General features: G+C 43.9%; 1 protein-coding gene and 1 long non-coding RNA gene across 4 annotated transcripts in view; one reads left to right on the top strand and one right to left on the bottom strand.

The window, feature by feature from the left end:
• The window catches only part of LOC147755421 (uncharacterized), a 53,168-nt gene that overhangs the window by 8,079 nt on the left and 29,661 nt on the right, over positions 1-15,428 (bottom strand). The gene's annotated exons all lie outside the window — the stretch shown is intronic.
• alpha-Catr (alpha-catenin related) overlaps positions 1-15,428 on the top strand; it is a 121,401-nt gene that overhangs the window by 78,782 nt on the left and 27,191 nt on the right. For 2 of the 3 annotated variants that reach the window (XM_086990690.1, XM_086990691.1), the window contains 5 exons: positions 3,989-4,174; positions 5,226-5,429; positions 9,666-9,917; positions 10,352-10,750; positions 11,494-11,827. In XM_086990690.1, the coding sequence (XP_086846816.1) occupies positions 3,989-4,174; positions 5,226-5,429; positions 9,666-9,917; positions 10,352-10,750; positions 11,494-11,827 (1,375 nt within the window). Of the gene's footprint in view, positions 1-3,988; positions 4,175-5,225; positions 5,430-9,665; positions 9,918-10,351; positions 10,751-11,493; positions 11,828-12,768; positions 13,919-15,428 lie in introns of those variants that run through there. The other variant, XM_086990692.1, reaches the window with a different exon arrangement.

Below are 15,428 nucleotides of genomic sequence, written 5' to 3'. Positions count from 1 at the left end.
AATCGCAGTGGAGCATCTACTCAGTATATAGGAATATGAAGAATTTAATCGTTTTAAGAGCATTCCTTTTTGACGTTTGGTTCTCCTATTTGTAGTATCGTTCGCTGCTTTACGTGGCTAGGCCAGGCCGTTTGATAAGACCATTGCAATAGCCAATCCTGTTAACTTCCACCCATTTTCCGTTAACGCTTCTAGTCTGCTTGGCTAGCGTCGACGATGAGTATCTTCAGGGTTTCCGTTGATCTGGCCAGGTCGGATCGGGCCTGGCCTCTACTCTTTGTACTACCATCTATATAGGCATGCTGACGGCACGACAAGGTACAACAACCCATAATGCACCATACTGTATGATCTACAGCCACAAGTGCATTAATTGGTCACAATCTTAGTCTAAACGCCATAGCCTATACCCCTTTCATGTTTCGAGATTTACGTCCACTATCGCATTCCATCAGACGGCTGGCTTCCAGCACGAAGGGAACTTCGGCTATGCCCGGGTTCGAACCTAGGCCACAACATGTCCTTAAGATTAGCACGTAAATACGTCACCCACTAGGCCACTGTGAAGACCTATACTCCAACATTGCTCTACTAAACCCTACAAGCGCTGTCAGTACAGCTGCATTTTGATTCCATATACCGCCAGTAAGGCTGTCATCTCGAGTCCTGTTCTTGGAAAAGGTTGCCAGGTTAAATCGTCTTATTGCGAGCAAAAGCAGGCTCTGATCTCTATCTTTTCTTATTCGATTTTCTGTGAGGACAGCAGACTTCACTTCTTGTCCCCTGACTCGGTCCACCCTTCACCGCAGCCCCTTTTCCTGTGTCGCTAGACCAACAACAGGCAAAGGGCGTCTGCTTCCTTCTTACTATTAGCCGATACTCACCAATCACACAACCAAAAGACGGGTTATTAAGAATAAGGCGAACTTAACCGTAGATAGATACCATTATAGAGGGAGGGAAGGAAGGAAAAAAGGAAAGCTCGGCCTCCTATCACATTGCCAGAATGTCACATAGCAGGTCTCAGGCCAACGAAACGTCCTAAATATGATACGTCTGCTTTGACTGGCCAGCTCGAAGATTAAGTTGCAGCTAGCCTCGTGATTCACTGAAACACTAGTGTTTCTGGCATTCGTTCGTTTGTTCACGAGTGGTACTGCGACACCTCACGTCGGATTGGGAGGTTGATTCAAATACTGAAGGAAGGAATTCACAAAAGGTCAACACAAATGTGTTTATCTAGAATTTATGATATTGACGCTGTCTAACACTGACAATTAGTAGCTAACATAGTTCTTACTTAGATTACGCATAACGGCCGGTTAATCTCTAGTAGATGAACGTTGGTTGTAATTAATGAAGTCAACGGCATCCGAAATGAACACGCGTTTGAAATGGCTTCTGCAAAAAAACGCTTTTCCTTATACAGCTTTTTTCTGTTCTTTGGCTTCGAGCATCGTTTGTGGTAGTTAGTGTAAGTTAAAGCTTAACTCGATGCTTTATCGTAGGTAGAGTAAATGATTATATCATGGCTTCAGTCTCCCGGTCAGGCAGCATCATTCTATTTAGGGAGTACTATCGAAAGGATCAACTAGTTGAACGATCAAGCGAATCGTTTGATTCGTTCATCTCATTAATTGCAATCAGAAAATCATTATAGCGTAAGCAGAGGAGCGCCCGCTGGAGTACCAGAGCTGGCGGAATGGATGAATCGAATCTCTGCTCATCGGGATTTTAGTGACATTAAAACGTGACTTCCTTGGCAGAACGTGTCTCGCCTGTTCAACTGATAAACCCTTATCGGTGGCAGTTATTATACGTAGTTTGTATGCACAGTGCTGTCGGTAGTTCGCGTGACGCTTTGTCTACGTCTACATCGATCGTGCTTGCGAGTTTTGCGTTCTCTCCTAAGCTTAAGGGTTTCATTCGTCCAACATGATTGACGTATGAATCTGTTGCTAGAAATTCCAGCAATTCGGCCAGCAAGACCGGCAGTGCAGACAGGATTACGGTGTACTGCACAATACATCAAAGGTTAGATTTGTATCTCGCTAGAAGCCAATAACAAGATCAGATTGCTGGTGGTAGATGAAGCGATAGCATCGATTCGTTCAGTCGCCGCCATTCATGGGCTTGCTTGCCGACTTGTTCGTCGGTGGTTTCCTGCCACCAAATCCTTGCAATTGGACAATTTCTCGAACACCCATGGGTGGGCTGACCCTTGTGATTGGACGTCGCATCCATTCCCGGTAGGGAAGCAATAATCGACGGTGGTCGAACGTTGGTGACGACGCAGAAGGAGAATATACCCTTCCCTCGTACGATTTCTCTTCTCAAGGAGATCTTTGATACCGCACCCAAACCTCCCTTCAGGACAGTTCTTAGCCTGTTCGGCAGGCCGCTTTCGTACTTCGGACGGATCGGCCTATGTTCCATATATCCCCCTTTATAGACTTACTTGGACAAGATTGCTGAGTGACCTTGTTCATTTCAGCTCCAAGCTATCTTCTCCCTTTTCTTCTTCGACGTGGTCATTACTTACGCGATAGCTATCTACGGAGATGGAGGATGCCCACCAAATATACCCACTGCTCATACTACTACGGGGAGAGTCATTTCTCCGTGCCATCCGGCTATCACTGGGGCCTAAAGCGTCCGTCCTTCATGAGTGAATGCCACCAGCCGTCCGAAGGAGAGCACCTTACTACTACGACAAACGCCTTGTTCTTGCTGCAGATTAGCGACGATGCTGATAAAGAACCGCATCGCTTGCCGCCTTAACACATACGCAAACAAACACCTAACAAATACTCGTATTATACATACACACACACACACACACACACACACACACACAATGTATATCAATATAGCTACGGCGAAATCGCTTTTGCTGTTTTGCTCTCGAGCTAATATTAAATATCTTATCGATCGTCCTGACTTAAGCGAACTGTGGCGACAGCAGTATCGTACACAGAATCTTCAGACAGATCGAGCAAATTAGGAAGAAGGATAAGAAAGGTGTGTCCGACCTGAGACAACGTGTGGACTAACGGCAATTCAATAGAATGACTGTACCAGCGAACACCAGACGACTGAAAAGGAACGTTGTTAGTAGCCGCAGCTGAATCGTAACATGTACTTATCGTACTATGGGCACGTAGCAGTAGCAGCATAATGCCAGTCGAGTGCGTGATCAGAAACTAAGCTCCCCGACTTGATCCCTTACAGATTGCCTTCAAGAGAACTGCAGGGCAACGGCCCACTAATGAGCGATGTACATGCATAGATCATATAGACTAGCTTATATATGCTGAGTTGTCGAAGACTGATTGGAGGTGTGGTCGGAAGTGCCCATGGTTACCGAGCCATTGCCGAACCGAAATGAGCAGGAAGACCTTAGCAAAGAGATCTACTATTGTTTTTATTGGGGCGGTCGGCGGAACAGCAGTATTCTCAAATATAGCGGCGGCAGGGATACGATCAAATGCTGCGTCCGTATTGACCTTTCGCAGAACGCTCGTTTGGCTCGTTTGTTGCAATCGACGCCGCGTGCGGCAAACCGCCGGCCACCAATCATTGCCATCAAGCCAGATCGTAAATCGCACAGACGAACCACAGCAGACCTGCTGGCGGATAGAAAGCGAAAAAAACGCACCAATGAGACGATAAATGAATAGGACGAAGGAAAACAACAATAACGGACGAAGGCTGGTTTGTTGATGCGGCTTTGAACCAACAACTGCTAACACTGTCTATAAGGTTCCCGAAGTTATCTAACCGTGAAACTAGTTAACGCTTGAACAAGAAACAAGCACTTATATGATGTATCTAGGCTTAACTAATGAAGGCATCAGCCTCACGTTCATTTGCACATGGAACTAAGAATGGCAATACTATAGACAGATGTGCAATATCTAATGATAAAGTTTACCTCTAGCGTGTATCACTTCGTGTTCTATTGCCGTGATATGCGTCCTTCTTGCAGATCCGACGAGCTATTGATCTTGTGCACTTTGTAATCAAAGACGGCGTGCTACCTGAACTGTCAACGGCGCGGCGGAGTGGCAGTGCAAGATCGCGGCCAAGGAAATCTTCTAATTCTGCTTCGAATTGGCGGATGGAGGAATTCGACAAATGCTCAACTACCCATAACGCACTTAAAAAGTTCCACGTAAGTGGCGTGCGTACTAATAATCGTCCTATACTATTACGTTGTAGTTAGTGCTAGGTACGATTGCAGACGTACGCACAGGAAGGGTACTTTGGACCGGAGCAACTTATTCTAAGGGGATTTATTTTTGTCCGCGATTTGCATGCTACCACAGCAAGTGCTAATGCTAGGGAATATATCTAAACTCATAGGGTGAACAACATAATAATTACATTTATTCGTTACAATATAAGATTTGTTGAGGTTATTTTACGTGGTACCCAGGTCGAGTGCCAGCCCGTCTGTCTTTTAAATGTCTGTGACAGCTTATGCAGTACATTTACGTACAACTGAGGTCCTATTAGATAAACAAGCAATTTATAAACGTCAGAGCAACGTCCCTTTTTGACGAGGCTCTAAATTAGTAACATGTAAATAAGTGAAGGCAGACGTGCAATTTCTGCGAATGTTGGGCACTAGCAGGACTTGAATATCCGAGCTGAAATAGGGCATAGATGCCTGTAACCGCCCCACATGGTTCCATATTGTTGTTCATGCATGATACGTTTATATATTGTTCTATGGCTCAAGGCGTTTGGTGCCAAAGGCTTAAGTACTGTACATATAATTATATGGAAATTGATTTCGTGCAGCCTTTCTTATTCATCGTTTGAAATTTCCTTTTAAATTTTAGTAACAGGTTTGCTGAAGCATCGGATGAGTTTTCACTAAACAATATCCACGGTGTTTACCGGCAGACATAAGTCTAAGATTGCACAAATCTTATTTCAGCTATGAGCAGACTTTTAATGGTCCAATAAGGTTAAATGCCAATCACTATTTTGACAATAATGCTCCATCGCACACAAAATCTACCTATATGTATCCACATAGTTCGGGAGGAATTGTGGAAGTAGCTCAAGAGAAATTTTTGTAGATGTATTTATCAAAAAATAGAGATCTTTACGGATATGGCGCGACGATTTAGTACTGTATATTCGAAAACTAGGTTTCTATTCGATACAATCCAAACGATAAAAAGCAGACCTTTTCACCTATGGCCAACTTCCAGGGGCTACTAAACATGAATAAGCTGGTCCTAATGGGCCCGCTATGTAGGGCGCGTTTGTCCAGAATGCTGGACGCCGTCATCGAGCGGACCCAGGACTTCACCGATTCTGCATACACGACGCACGAGCACCGCGAGAAGATTCTCCTGCAGTGCGATAGGCTCAAGCTAGAAATCAACCAACTTCTTCGGGTCGCCGTCTCACTGGTAAGCCTTAACTACTCTATATGACAACCGGCAACCTTTTCGCCCATCGTTTTAATTGTCTCTGACCAGGCAGCACAAGATAGAATCTCCCTTTCCGCCAGTACACTATTCTCATCGTTTTTTGTTCATTATTGCTTTTCATTGTTCGCGCCGCTGGCTAAATCATATGGATGCATGTTATTACAAGCCATTCCATTTTCGTACCCCTTTTACATTGCCGAATCTGCTCCCTTCAGCCAGCTACCCCTTTTCCCCAAGTTTCGCTTCTCCACTCTCTCGACTACTACGGGGATTCGCTGAGAAGCACACACACACACACAGTATAACACACTTTAATTCGAATATCACACATTCGCGTAGCTCGTCGTGTTGATGTAGAAACACTTTGAGCCGTTGGTGTTTGTTGTTGTTTAAACATTCCTTTTCCCCCTCTGATCTTGATCGTGTCGAGCGGACGCAGTCGCCGGCGATCCGTACGACAGACAGCCCCTCATATGCTCCTCTATCCAACTCGCTAGGCAATGAAGCGACATGCCTAGACGTCAGATGAAGACGTTCGTCGTATATAACAATACGCACTAGACATTCGCTAGGAACTCTATATTAAGTGCCGGAGGCCTTAGCAGGCATCCTTTGTTTGAATGAGTATACGTTAACGACTAGTTTTCCAGGTAACGACTAGCGGCCCAGGGCCGCGACCCATCCGAAAGGCCCTAGCACCACTATGACTCGGCCTTATTCCCGCCATCGTTGCAACTGGCCTATGACTAGTTGTAGCGTGTATTCCCTCATATAAGTCATATTTCAATCTTCCGTACAGCTGGCTTGCACCTAACAGTTGCCTAGTAGCATTAAACATAGATGCAGAGTTGCAAGACGTGCTCCGCTCCGCTGTATACTTTGATGGCGCTGTTGCTCGTGAGTAAGCTCGTGAGCTTAGTACGGTGCGATAGAGACGATACCGATAGAGTCAATAACGACGACAAGTAGGGAGAATTGTTTACATATGTTTTACGACATTATATGCACTACCACGTCCAGAATTGTTGCTGATGTTCATTTTAGCCACTTTCCTCCTCTAGATAGCAATTATATAGCTTTCTGCTGTCTCCACCCTACAGTGGCCAAGCCTCTTCGGGCTGCTGCTGTCGGCATGGGAGGACTATGCAACCAGATCACGTTTGTCATTATTCAGTGTATGAGCCTTAGAAAGAGATCGATTTATCGATCGGCGGCAATACCGTCAACAACAAACATAGCGCCGGTCAATTCTGACACTAATCGGCAGGAAGCAGGACGGCCCTTTTCTTTCGACAGGGGCGGTCGCGACGGCATGATTTGGCCACCGTAAGTCTCCAGTACCGTCCCTAACTAAATACTCACCGGTCTACAAGCACAGGCACGCACAAACGGGGCTTTCGTGTAGCGTCCTTTGTATTTGTCATGACACTGCAGGTGACGAGGACCCTCGACAGTAACAGCTGCAGTGGGCGATTTCAACATCATAGAGGTCTGATCTATAGTGGAACTGTAGCCGAGTGTGTAACGAGCGAGTGAGGAAAAATGCCAGAAGAATCTAGTGCGACTAACCGTAGGTACGGGCTGAAGCAAACCGTCGCACTGGCGAACGGCAGACTGACCCTGTATCAACGATAGGTGTAAATGGCGTAAATCAAGTGATCAAAAACTTTCGAACGAGCAGCTACGGAGGAAGTAGCTGTGTACAGCCAACACTTTCAAGTATATTTTATATACTTTTTTATGCTAGCAGAACATTTGTAGTACTTTCCTACCGGAAACTAGTCATGGGTAACAATAAAATAGGTTTCGAATTTTTCAAGTTTCCGCTCAAACTTAAACTTTGCAGAAAAGTTTAAATTCGAGCATCTTTTTCAAAAATAATATGTTAGCGTTTAGTACCGTTGTGTGCATGGGACGTCTTTCGAGAAAGCAAATGGTTTGTCAGTACAGAAGATACATCGATAGGCAACGGAATAGATTACCCTGGTATTCGATCGCTCGCTCGCTCGCTTCGTAAATTGCTGCTAAGCCTGATCCGTGCCTGAATCTGCCATTTCCGTCTACAATTTTTATTCGTTATTTAGTCCTCTTTCGGGAACGCGGTATCGTTGCTTAGCTCACCAAATCAAAAAGAAATGAGAGATCTGTTGCCAATTTATTAATGGCTAGTTATTTATTTAATACTTTTAGTTATATGAGTCTTATGAAAAGGTCCTCCGGGATTATTCTTATGTGCAACGTTAAGGGCGTGCCCTTCTAACTGAGACAAACTGGACTTATCGTAGTTTTTCCAACAGATTTATGACAATTTTGTTAACCTAAGTTATAACACGTTATTTATCTTGGTCATGTTTTTTTCTTTTTTCCTGCTTATAAATATTTGATGATAATTTTTATCAATGCTTATTAGCGCTGAAAAAGGTGCGCATCAGCCACCCAGATCACGCCACCCTATAGACCTGAACATTTACACACCTATTTAAGCAATACTAAATGATCAGTCGGCAAACGAACGTATGTACACCATCTCTATATAGACTTCACGAGCCTACACCAGTATGGATCAGTTTTTAACAAATCAGATGACGACCATCATCTATGCAGGCTCTAATTAGTTTGTACTATTGAAAATGCACTAACTTCAGTTAGGGTGATCGAGCCTACGTTATCTATTGCCGATAAACGGGAGCTGTGTACTAACTGAAAGCTACTAATGTTATTCTAAGTTAGATGATCGGTAACAAGCCTAACGGGATAGCGGGAAACATTTTATTATAGGGCTGTTCACATCTACCGCGCAAACTGGTATGATTGGCGGTATCTCGGATAGAACTAACTATTAGAAAATGCAAATAAATTCAAGTGATCATCGGATTTTTAATAACTGAACAAATGAAATGTTCAAATGGTAAGTATAGTGTTTTAGGTCGAAAAAACCTAGGCAGATTTTTCCATGTAATTTTTGAGTTACTCTATTGAAGCTGGGTAAGACGCTGGTCTCACCACGTTAACATTTCAGTTCGACTCTGAGCTGAGACCTAAAATGTTTTCTTTCAAGCAACGTTTTTTTTAGCTCACTGCACAGTTAGCTTGGATTAACACCTTCCACCCCCTGGTGATAGATAAATTTAGTCTCTATTAAACCACAGAGAGTATTGCCAAACATTGTAAGACACCAGTGCTCGAAGTTGCTAGTAATTGCCAGTAAATAGGAATTCATAATGGTTATAAAGATAATATCGAATATAGACATCCATTATATGCCGCTATCTGAACTCTATCGAAGCGTTATGGAGTCTAAATTAATCAATTATTGAAACAATTACCCTGAGCTCGGAACTTAATAAAGTTCCGAGCTCACGGTAATTGTTTCAATGTGCTGTTAGCCCATTGATGAGTTCGAGACAATTGGTCTCTGTCGTTTGGAAAGGGCGGGAGAAAAATGCCCCGGATAGCGTAACTGTGCCAGTCGTGCCGGTTGCCCATGGATTTCGAAAAAATTCTGTCTGCTCATCACACTTAAGATAGCAAAGCTTGATCAGGTTTCATCGGCCAGTATTGCGGAGTTGATACCGTATCGACCCCTTTGTTCATATTAGCTCGAAAGTTCCGGTTCAGCCAATATGACCTTATCGAGCCAGTGTGGCAAAGCTAGAGGGAACTTTGCTAACTTCCGGAAAATACCATAGAGAGGGAATTGGTCGTGGTCTGGCCACCTAGAAATGCTAGGCTTTGTCAATGGTTTTTGGCAATCAATACGTACAGGTCGCCACGCCACGGGGCAAATGCGAGCGTCAGATCAATGCAACGCAAATCTGCATCGAAGGAGCAGGACGCAATCGGTGATCCCGTTTTTTTGACGTTTTAGAACTCGATTTTCGAGCTGCTACTGCAGTGATGCGGCTGGTCAAACGACAAGCCAGCCAGCCGCTATGAGGGTGCCTCACTGAGCAAGAAGATGGCAATATTCGATAATTTACAGCGGACATAAGTCAACAGAAAAACGGAAAAGAAGAATAATAAGTAGCGGTCTAGCAAACTTTCGCTTTTTGCTGTTGTACGTTTCGTTTTACCAAAGGATACTCTCAATCTACTGCCTACAGTTTCAACGTCACTAAGGTTGATTTAGACGGCTAACGCCGCATTTTTTTAGCCGTATATTTATAAGATGTTGGGCTATTGTTGTAGTTTATCCCTTTATCGAATGTGTTTCAGGAGCAGAAAGGCGATCTACCTCATCAGACGAGCGAGGACCTAGAGACCACTGTTCGACAAACGGCGCAAGCTTCCAATGACCTGTGGATTCAACTGCAGGAGACGGCGCTTTGCCACACCGATGAACTATTTCGCACACTTGACGAGGGTGAACTATTGCAGACGCTCAAAAACGCTGCAGTCACAGGCGAGCTCTCTACAATGGAGCAATGCGCCGATCGCTTCGCAGAACATGCAGATCACGTTCAAGAGGTAAACGATGATGGGATCAAGGCGAAACGAAAATATATATAACATCCACTTACTACATATACATGGTGCTTTCAAAGCGGTAGGTAATCCTTAGCGTAATAGTACCTACTGCCTATGCATCTAACGTTGCTTGGATTAGCAAAAATCAACAAGACCAACGAATTGAGTGGCAATTGCTGTCCTGCATCGTTTTGGGAGAGAAACATATCGTCGAACTCCAAGTGCGAAAGCTATCGAGACCGACTCTCATTTAAACAACATTTTTTGTTTCATCATGAAATTTCACATCTGTATGTACACAGAAAGGGAACCGCACATGTGTCCCATTACTACTCGGTTCCGAAATAGCAACTCAGATGCTTATAGTTGTCCTTGGAAAACAGGCTAACAATATTTTTCGATCTCCTTTCTTACCACCATTACCAATTGGACAGGTGTGTCGATTGCTATACCATATCGCGACAACGGAACGCCTCCAGGTGCAGGCGAAACAAACAGACGCGTGTCTGCGGGCAGTCTCGCAGCACGTTCTATCCGCGTGCCATACGCTGTGTTCTCATCCGAGCAGCAGCACGGCTAGGGACAACGTCGATGTGTTTATGGACATCTGGCGGTCCCTTGTGGATGATTTAGCTTCGATGAACCGCGAGTGTTCAGCGCTCGCCATCAAGTCGATAGCCGACAGCGAACGAGAAAAGGAACAGCTGGTCAGCAGCATGCAGCAGCAGCAGCAGCAGCAGCAGCAGCAGCAGCAGCAGCAGCAGCAACAGCAACAACAACAACAACAACAGCAGCAGCACGCCATGTATATGTCGCCCCTGCCGCCAGCGAGGGTAGGTTATTATATATGCAAAAGCAACAATAATGAGAGCAAGAAGGTCAAATTGGGGTTACTCCTGTGATACCCATTCAGCTCAGCAGATTGCATAGCTAGTCAACTTGGAATTTAACGGAGAACCAATAGTATAGATTTCGTTATCGGCATTGTTTGCAAACGGGATAATTCCTGTTTGTTAACTATTCGAACGGCGACTGCGAGTGCCTACATTTTGCTTTAGCTGGTTGGAATTTCTAGCTCATTGGGCGGACGTAAAATGGGTCTCGAAGTGTTACTCAACGGGTCCAAGTCGATCAATACTGGACATCTAAGCCGTTCGGTATCGTTTGGGTAAAAAAAATAGCTACGCAGCTTACATCTAGCAAGTACCTATCACTCTCTACAAAAAACAGTCTCGAAATTTCTAAGATCGTTAACCCCTAAGTCCCGAGTTTTGCGTTCGGTATCAGCATTAGGCATTCCATGCTGGCTCTGAACTCGAAATGAAGTTTGTCTATGCCCGGGTTCGACCTTAGACCACAACATGTTCCTCACATTAGCAGGCAAATACGTTACCCAGCAAGTTATCACGGGGACAAGATTTTTAGCCTAGATATACCGAATTGCCTTATTGGACTCATTTATCTATTCACACCTTTGCTAACATCAGGTTAGTCAGTCATCTACTTAATGTCACACGAATCTACGCAACTATAAAGGGCTAATTTATTAATGTATTCTTTCATCAATTTCAATCAGGGACACATGGCGGGAGGCGGGGCACACGGAGTGCCCATGGGAAGTCATTCTTTGGGCGTGGGGCCTTTACGTGAGCCTCTTCCAGGGGTGGGGCCTCTGGGAGAGCAGGGCCATTCGATGGGCAGTCCGGTACAAGTGATGAGCAACCTCGGTAACATGGCGAATCCCGCCTTAATGAACGGCGACGGCCGCGTAGCTGGCGTAGGAACGTTAGGAGGAGGGGGATCTGGAAGACCGCCCGACTTAGCCCCCGGAACAGCGCGGACCAGCCACGTCGCCCAGATGCCACCGGGGCAGCAGATCAAGCCCCCGCCACCCGCTCCACCTATGTCAGGTAAGTTGAGATTGTAAACAATAAACAACATGTCTGGCATAGGAAGCTATAGGAAAAAAGTTTTGCTATTCATCAGCGCAAGTGTTGATATTGGTATCGGGTCAGAGGATTTACTATTTGTTATTATAACGTACCCATTTCGTTAGTTTGATTTCTTCGTATATATGGTAATCGGATAAAGCACCCAAGATTTTTTGTGTAGTCACGATACGAATAACGCTCGTCGGGTCGAGGTCGCTGCAGCTAGCCTGGGTTCGGTCACACACATAGGCTACACTGATAATCATTACAGAAACTTATTTAATTATTTCGGTCCTTAGGAAGCAACATTTTACGCAATGTATTGCTATGAAAATAGTTAGTAAACTGCCCCGACATGCCATTCTACAATGTAATATACGGACATGTGTTATAAACTCAGTGGATTCTTCCTCAGACGCGTTATCTTATTGCAGATTGCCAGTTATAAGCGGTTCTTGCATGTTTTATTAAGATTTTTAGTAATAGTGAAAGGGGTTTAGTATGCGTTTGTCAGCATGCTATTTGTTCTGACGTAGGAACAATCAATTCCTTGGCAAGCGCTGATAACATTTGCGTTATGTGGCGTGTGTAAATTAGACACAAATAATTGGCTATTTGACTCTCTAGAAGTCCATTGAAGACGTCGTAGAGTTCATACAGCTTTAGTAAAGAACTGACTTTATCATTTTTGACATCTAGTTGCTCTCTTCACAAATAAAGACTACGATCTCCTTTATGATCTTACACACCCAAGTGGGGAAAAATGTGGATTTATCATATAGGATGGGAAAACACTTTTGCCAGTTTAGAAAAACCCTTTTGACAGGTATGTGATGCACAATATAGGCACATATATTGTTTGTATATCTATTTCGCGGATACAAAATGGCTACTCGAAGTATCAAATGACTTTTTTTAAGGTATCAAGAGATGTTTACGTCATCTTGTACACTACAGTAAGGCTGCTCCGTTATCGGAACTATACATCATCGCACGGCATCTGCTTATTTCCGAATGAAAATGAAGCGAGAGAGCACGCAAAGACAGCTTGAGTGATAGGAACTAATAAAGGAGAATAAACCTATTACGAGCTTCTAATTGGCCACTGACTAGACGCCGACACTGCTATAATTATGGCTACTCTTTCCTGCAGGCTCTTCAAAGCCTTCGTTGGTACCCAATCGTACAATATACGCTCACCCTCACATTTTGTCTAGCTCGACTCTAACACTGAGTGGGGTCGTGCGTCAAGCAACGTTGGTTATTGACTGCCACATCATTACTCATAACTGCCTTCACACTCCCATCATAATCGCAGCACACAGGTCTACCCATTGTAACATAATCTTCGGCTGCTCCTCTGCAAGTTCTGCGAAGAAATCGCCTTTTCAAATCTCCTATAACGGACCAACCGTAACAGCAGTCGCCACGTACTAGTCAACTGACCTTTGCCCCTCGTACGAGTTGCGTGTAAAGATGACATCAACTTACGCGATCCGATAATGTAGGCGCCTGTAGTGCGTGCTTCCTTAGCCATAAAAGCACCCCCCGGAACACTGCACATTAGACGGCGCAACGGTAGACCTCATAGGCAGGCCTACGTTTTGTAACCAAATGCATTGTAGGAAACCGAATAAACTAGAAAAACCTGTGAATCGAACAGCTACTTTTAGTGGATTCTGGATCTCTTCCTCTGCACGAACCATTGTATTTATACTGCCGCTATTTATATAAGAGACGTTGCATCAGAGGAATGGAAGTAATCCTGTCATATTAGCTGCTGCAGGCCTTTTACTGGCACTTGTCAGGAAACTACTTCTGAATATCCACTCGTGCTAAATCGCCTATTCTTGTTGAAAATGGCGTCCAAGTATGATGCTCTGCCTAAGACCACTGTGGATTGAAACAGATATTAGTTAAGATCTCACATGCCAGCTATTTCAAGGCTGTTGTTGACCGTTTAACCTGTTTATAATGTCTCTCGATTAGAGAAATGTCCATTTATGCTGTGGAAAAATGTCTACAGGAGCTGCAATCCGATAGTCTTTTATTTGCCAATACCACTGTATGTGCTCCTTCAGTACCGTCACATATATATATATATATATATATATATATGTATAGTTCACACAATATAAATAAACTATCAGTTTTCTTTATAATGCGTATTTTTTAGTGTGGGTTTAGTACGGGGTATCTACGACAAAAATGCTGTGGGCGCGATTTTACTACGATCGACGACGGAAGCTCTTTGTAGCCTCTTCTTCTCATGGGGGAACGTACCTAAAACTTAAGGTTTCATTGGGTTTAAATTGAGCGGCTATAGGAAGAGCATGCGTCGAACCATGTTAAAGGGTTGTTATAGCCGCAACCAGCCATTGAGGGATCAAAACCGCATGATCAACAGACGGAATGCAGCCCGTACAAATTTCGGGAAGGCAATGAGGTCGGTGAGCAACGAGGTTTTCGAACACCACTCGACAAAGGCGATACCATAACCACATCATTAACAAGACGACAGTCGTTTTAACCTGATAACGACCCCGCCGTTGATACGACTTGCCGTGTCATTGTTTTGCCTTATTTTGTTTTGGCTTAGAGCACCCATAACAATACTGCGAACAGCCAGCTGAGCCAGGAAAGTCTTATTGTTGGTAACTTCATTTTAGTCGTTTGGGATCGCAGATGATTTCCTGTTGCATACACACACGCATTTGTCAACACGCGTGATACGTACGCATATCCATATATACGCGGCCAAGGAACAATGTTCGTATAGCTGAATGGCAATTGAACGTGGAGAAAATATAATAATACAACGACATCTTTAGCAAAACTGTTCAAACCTTGGATTATTAAGGTGTTATAATTGTACGTTGCTTGGCTAATGATGCAATTCAGCGACACAGTTTTGCCAATATGCATATCATTGCTAAGTCCTTCGCCTAAATCACACCTCGCTTAAGAATAGGTACTTCTCTCGTTTCCCCTTAAAATTGAAAAAAAAAAATGGCCGTTATTAATTTTTTTTTTGCTTTTTTTTTGGCCGCTTTAGGCTGAGACCTGCTTTTCTCTTATAATGCGAACCGTGCAAAAAAAGAGATTGGTCCGTGAAGCCGTGTTGTCAAATCAACAGTTGTTATTATTACACCCAGACTGCAGCGGTGATTGATGATGCTCTGTGTGGATTCGGACTTGAATCCCAAATTTTTAATCCCTATTGTCCATCAGCCTTAGTCATGTCTACCTTGTGTATCACTGAATTGTATCTTAATGGAACAATAACAGATAGGCGACGTACCCTAATCTATATTCGTGCATGCGACGACGACGACGACGACGACTACGAGATGTACAGGGAACGATATAAGCTCTCTAATCTAATGAAACAGTTAAAATCCCTTCAATGTGACCTATTAGAAGTGAAATTTGACATTTATATAGGGCTGGTTAATAGCTAGGTCGCTGCGTTGCGAACATGTCGGATGCTGTGAGCCTAAAATTGATTTTGCAGTACCAACATTCTCTTCGAATGAACTGCCTACGCGATAGCACAAAATTCATTTTTACATTGTTTTAA

Source organism: Varroa destructor, unplaced genomic scaffold, assembly GCF_002443255.2.
Source record: "Varroa destructor unplaced genomic scaffold, Vdes_3.0 BEIS01000005.1, whole genome shotgun sequence".
Classification (NCBI taxonomy): domain Eukaryota; kingdom Metazoa; phylum Arthropoda; class Arachnida; order Mesostigmata; family Varroidae; genus Varroa; species Varroa destructor.
Note: the sequence above shows the minus strand (reverse complement) of the source record. Positions and strands in the feature narration are given on the sequence as shown.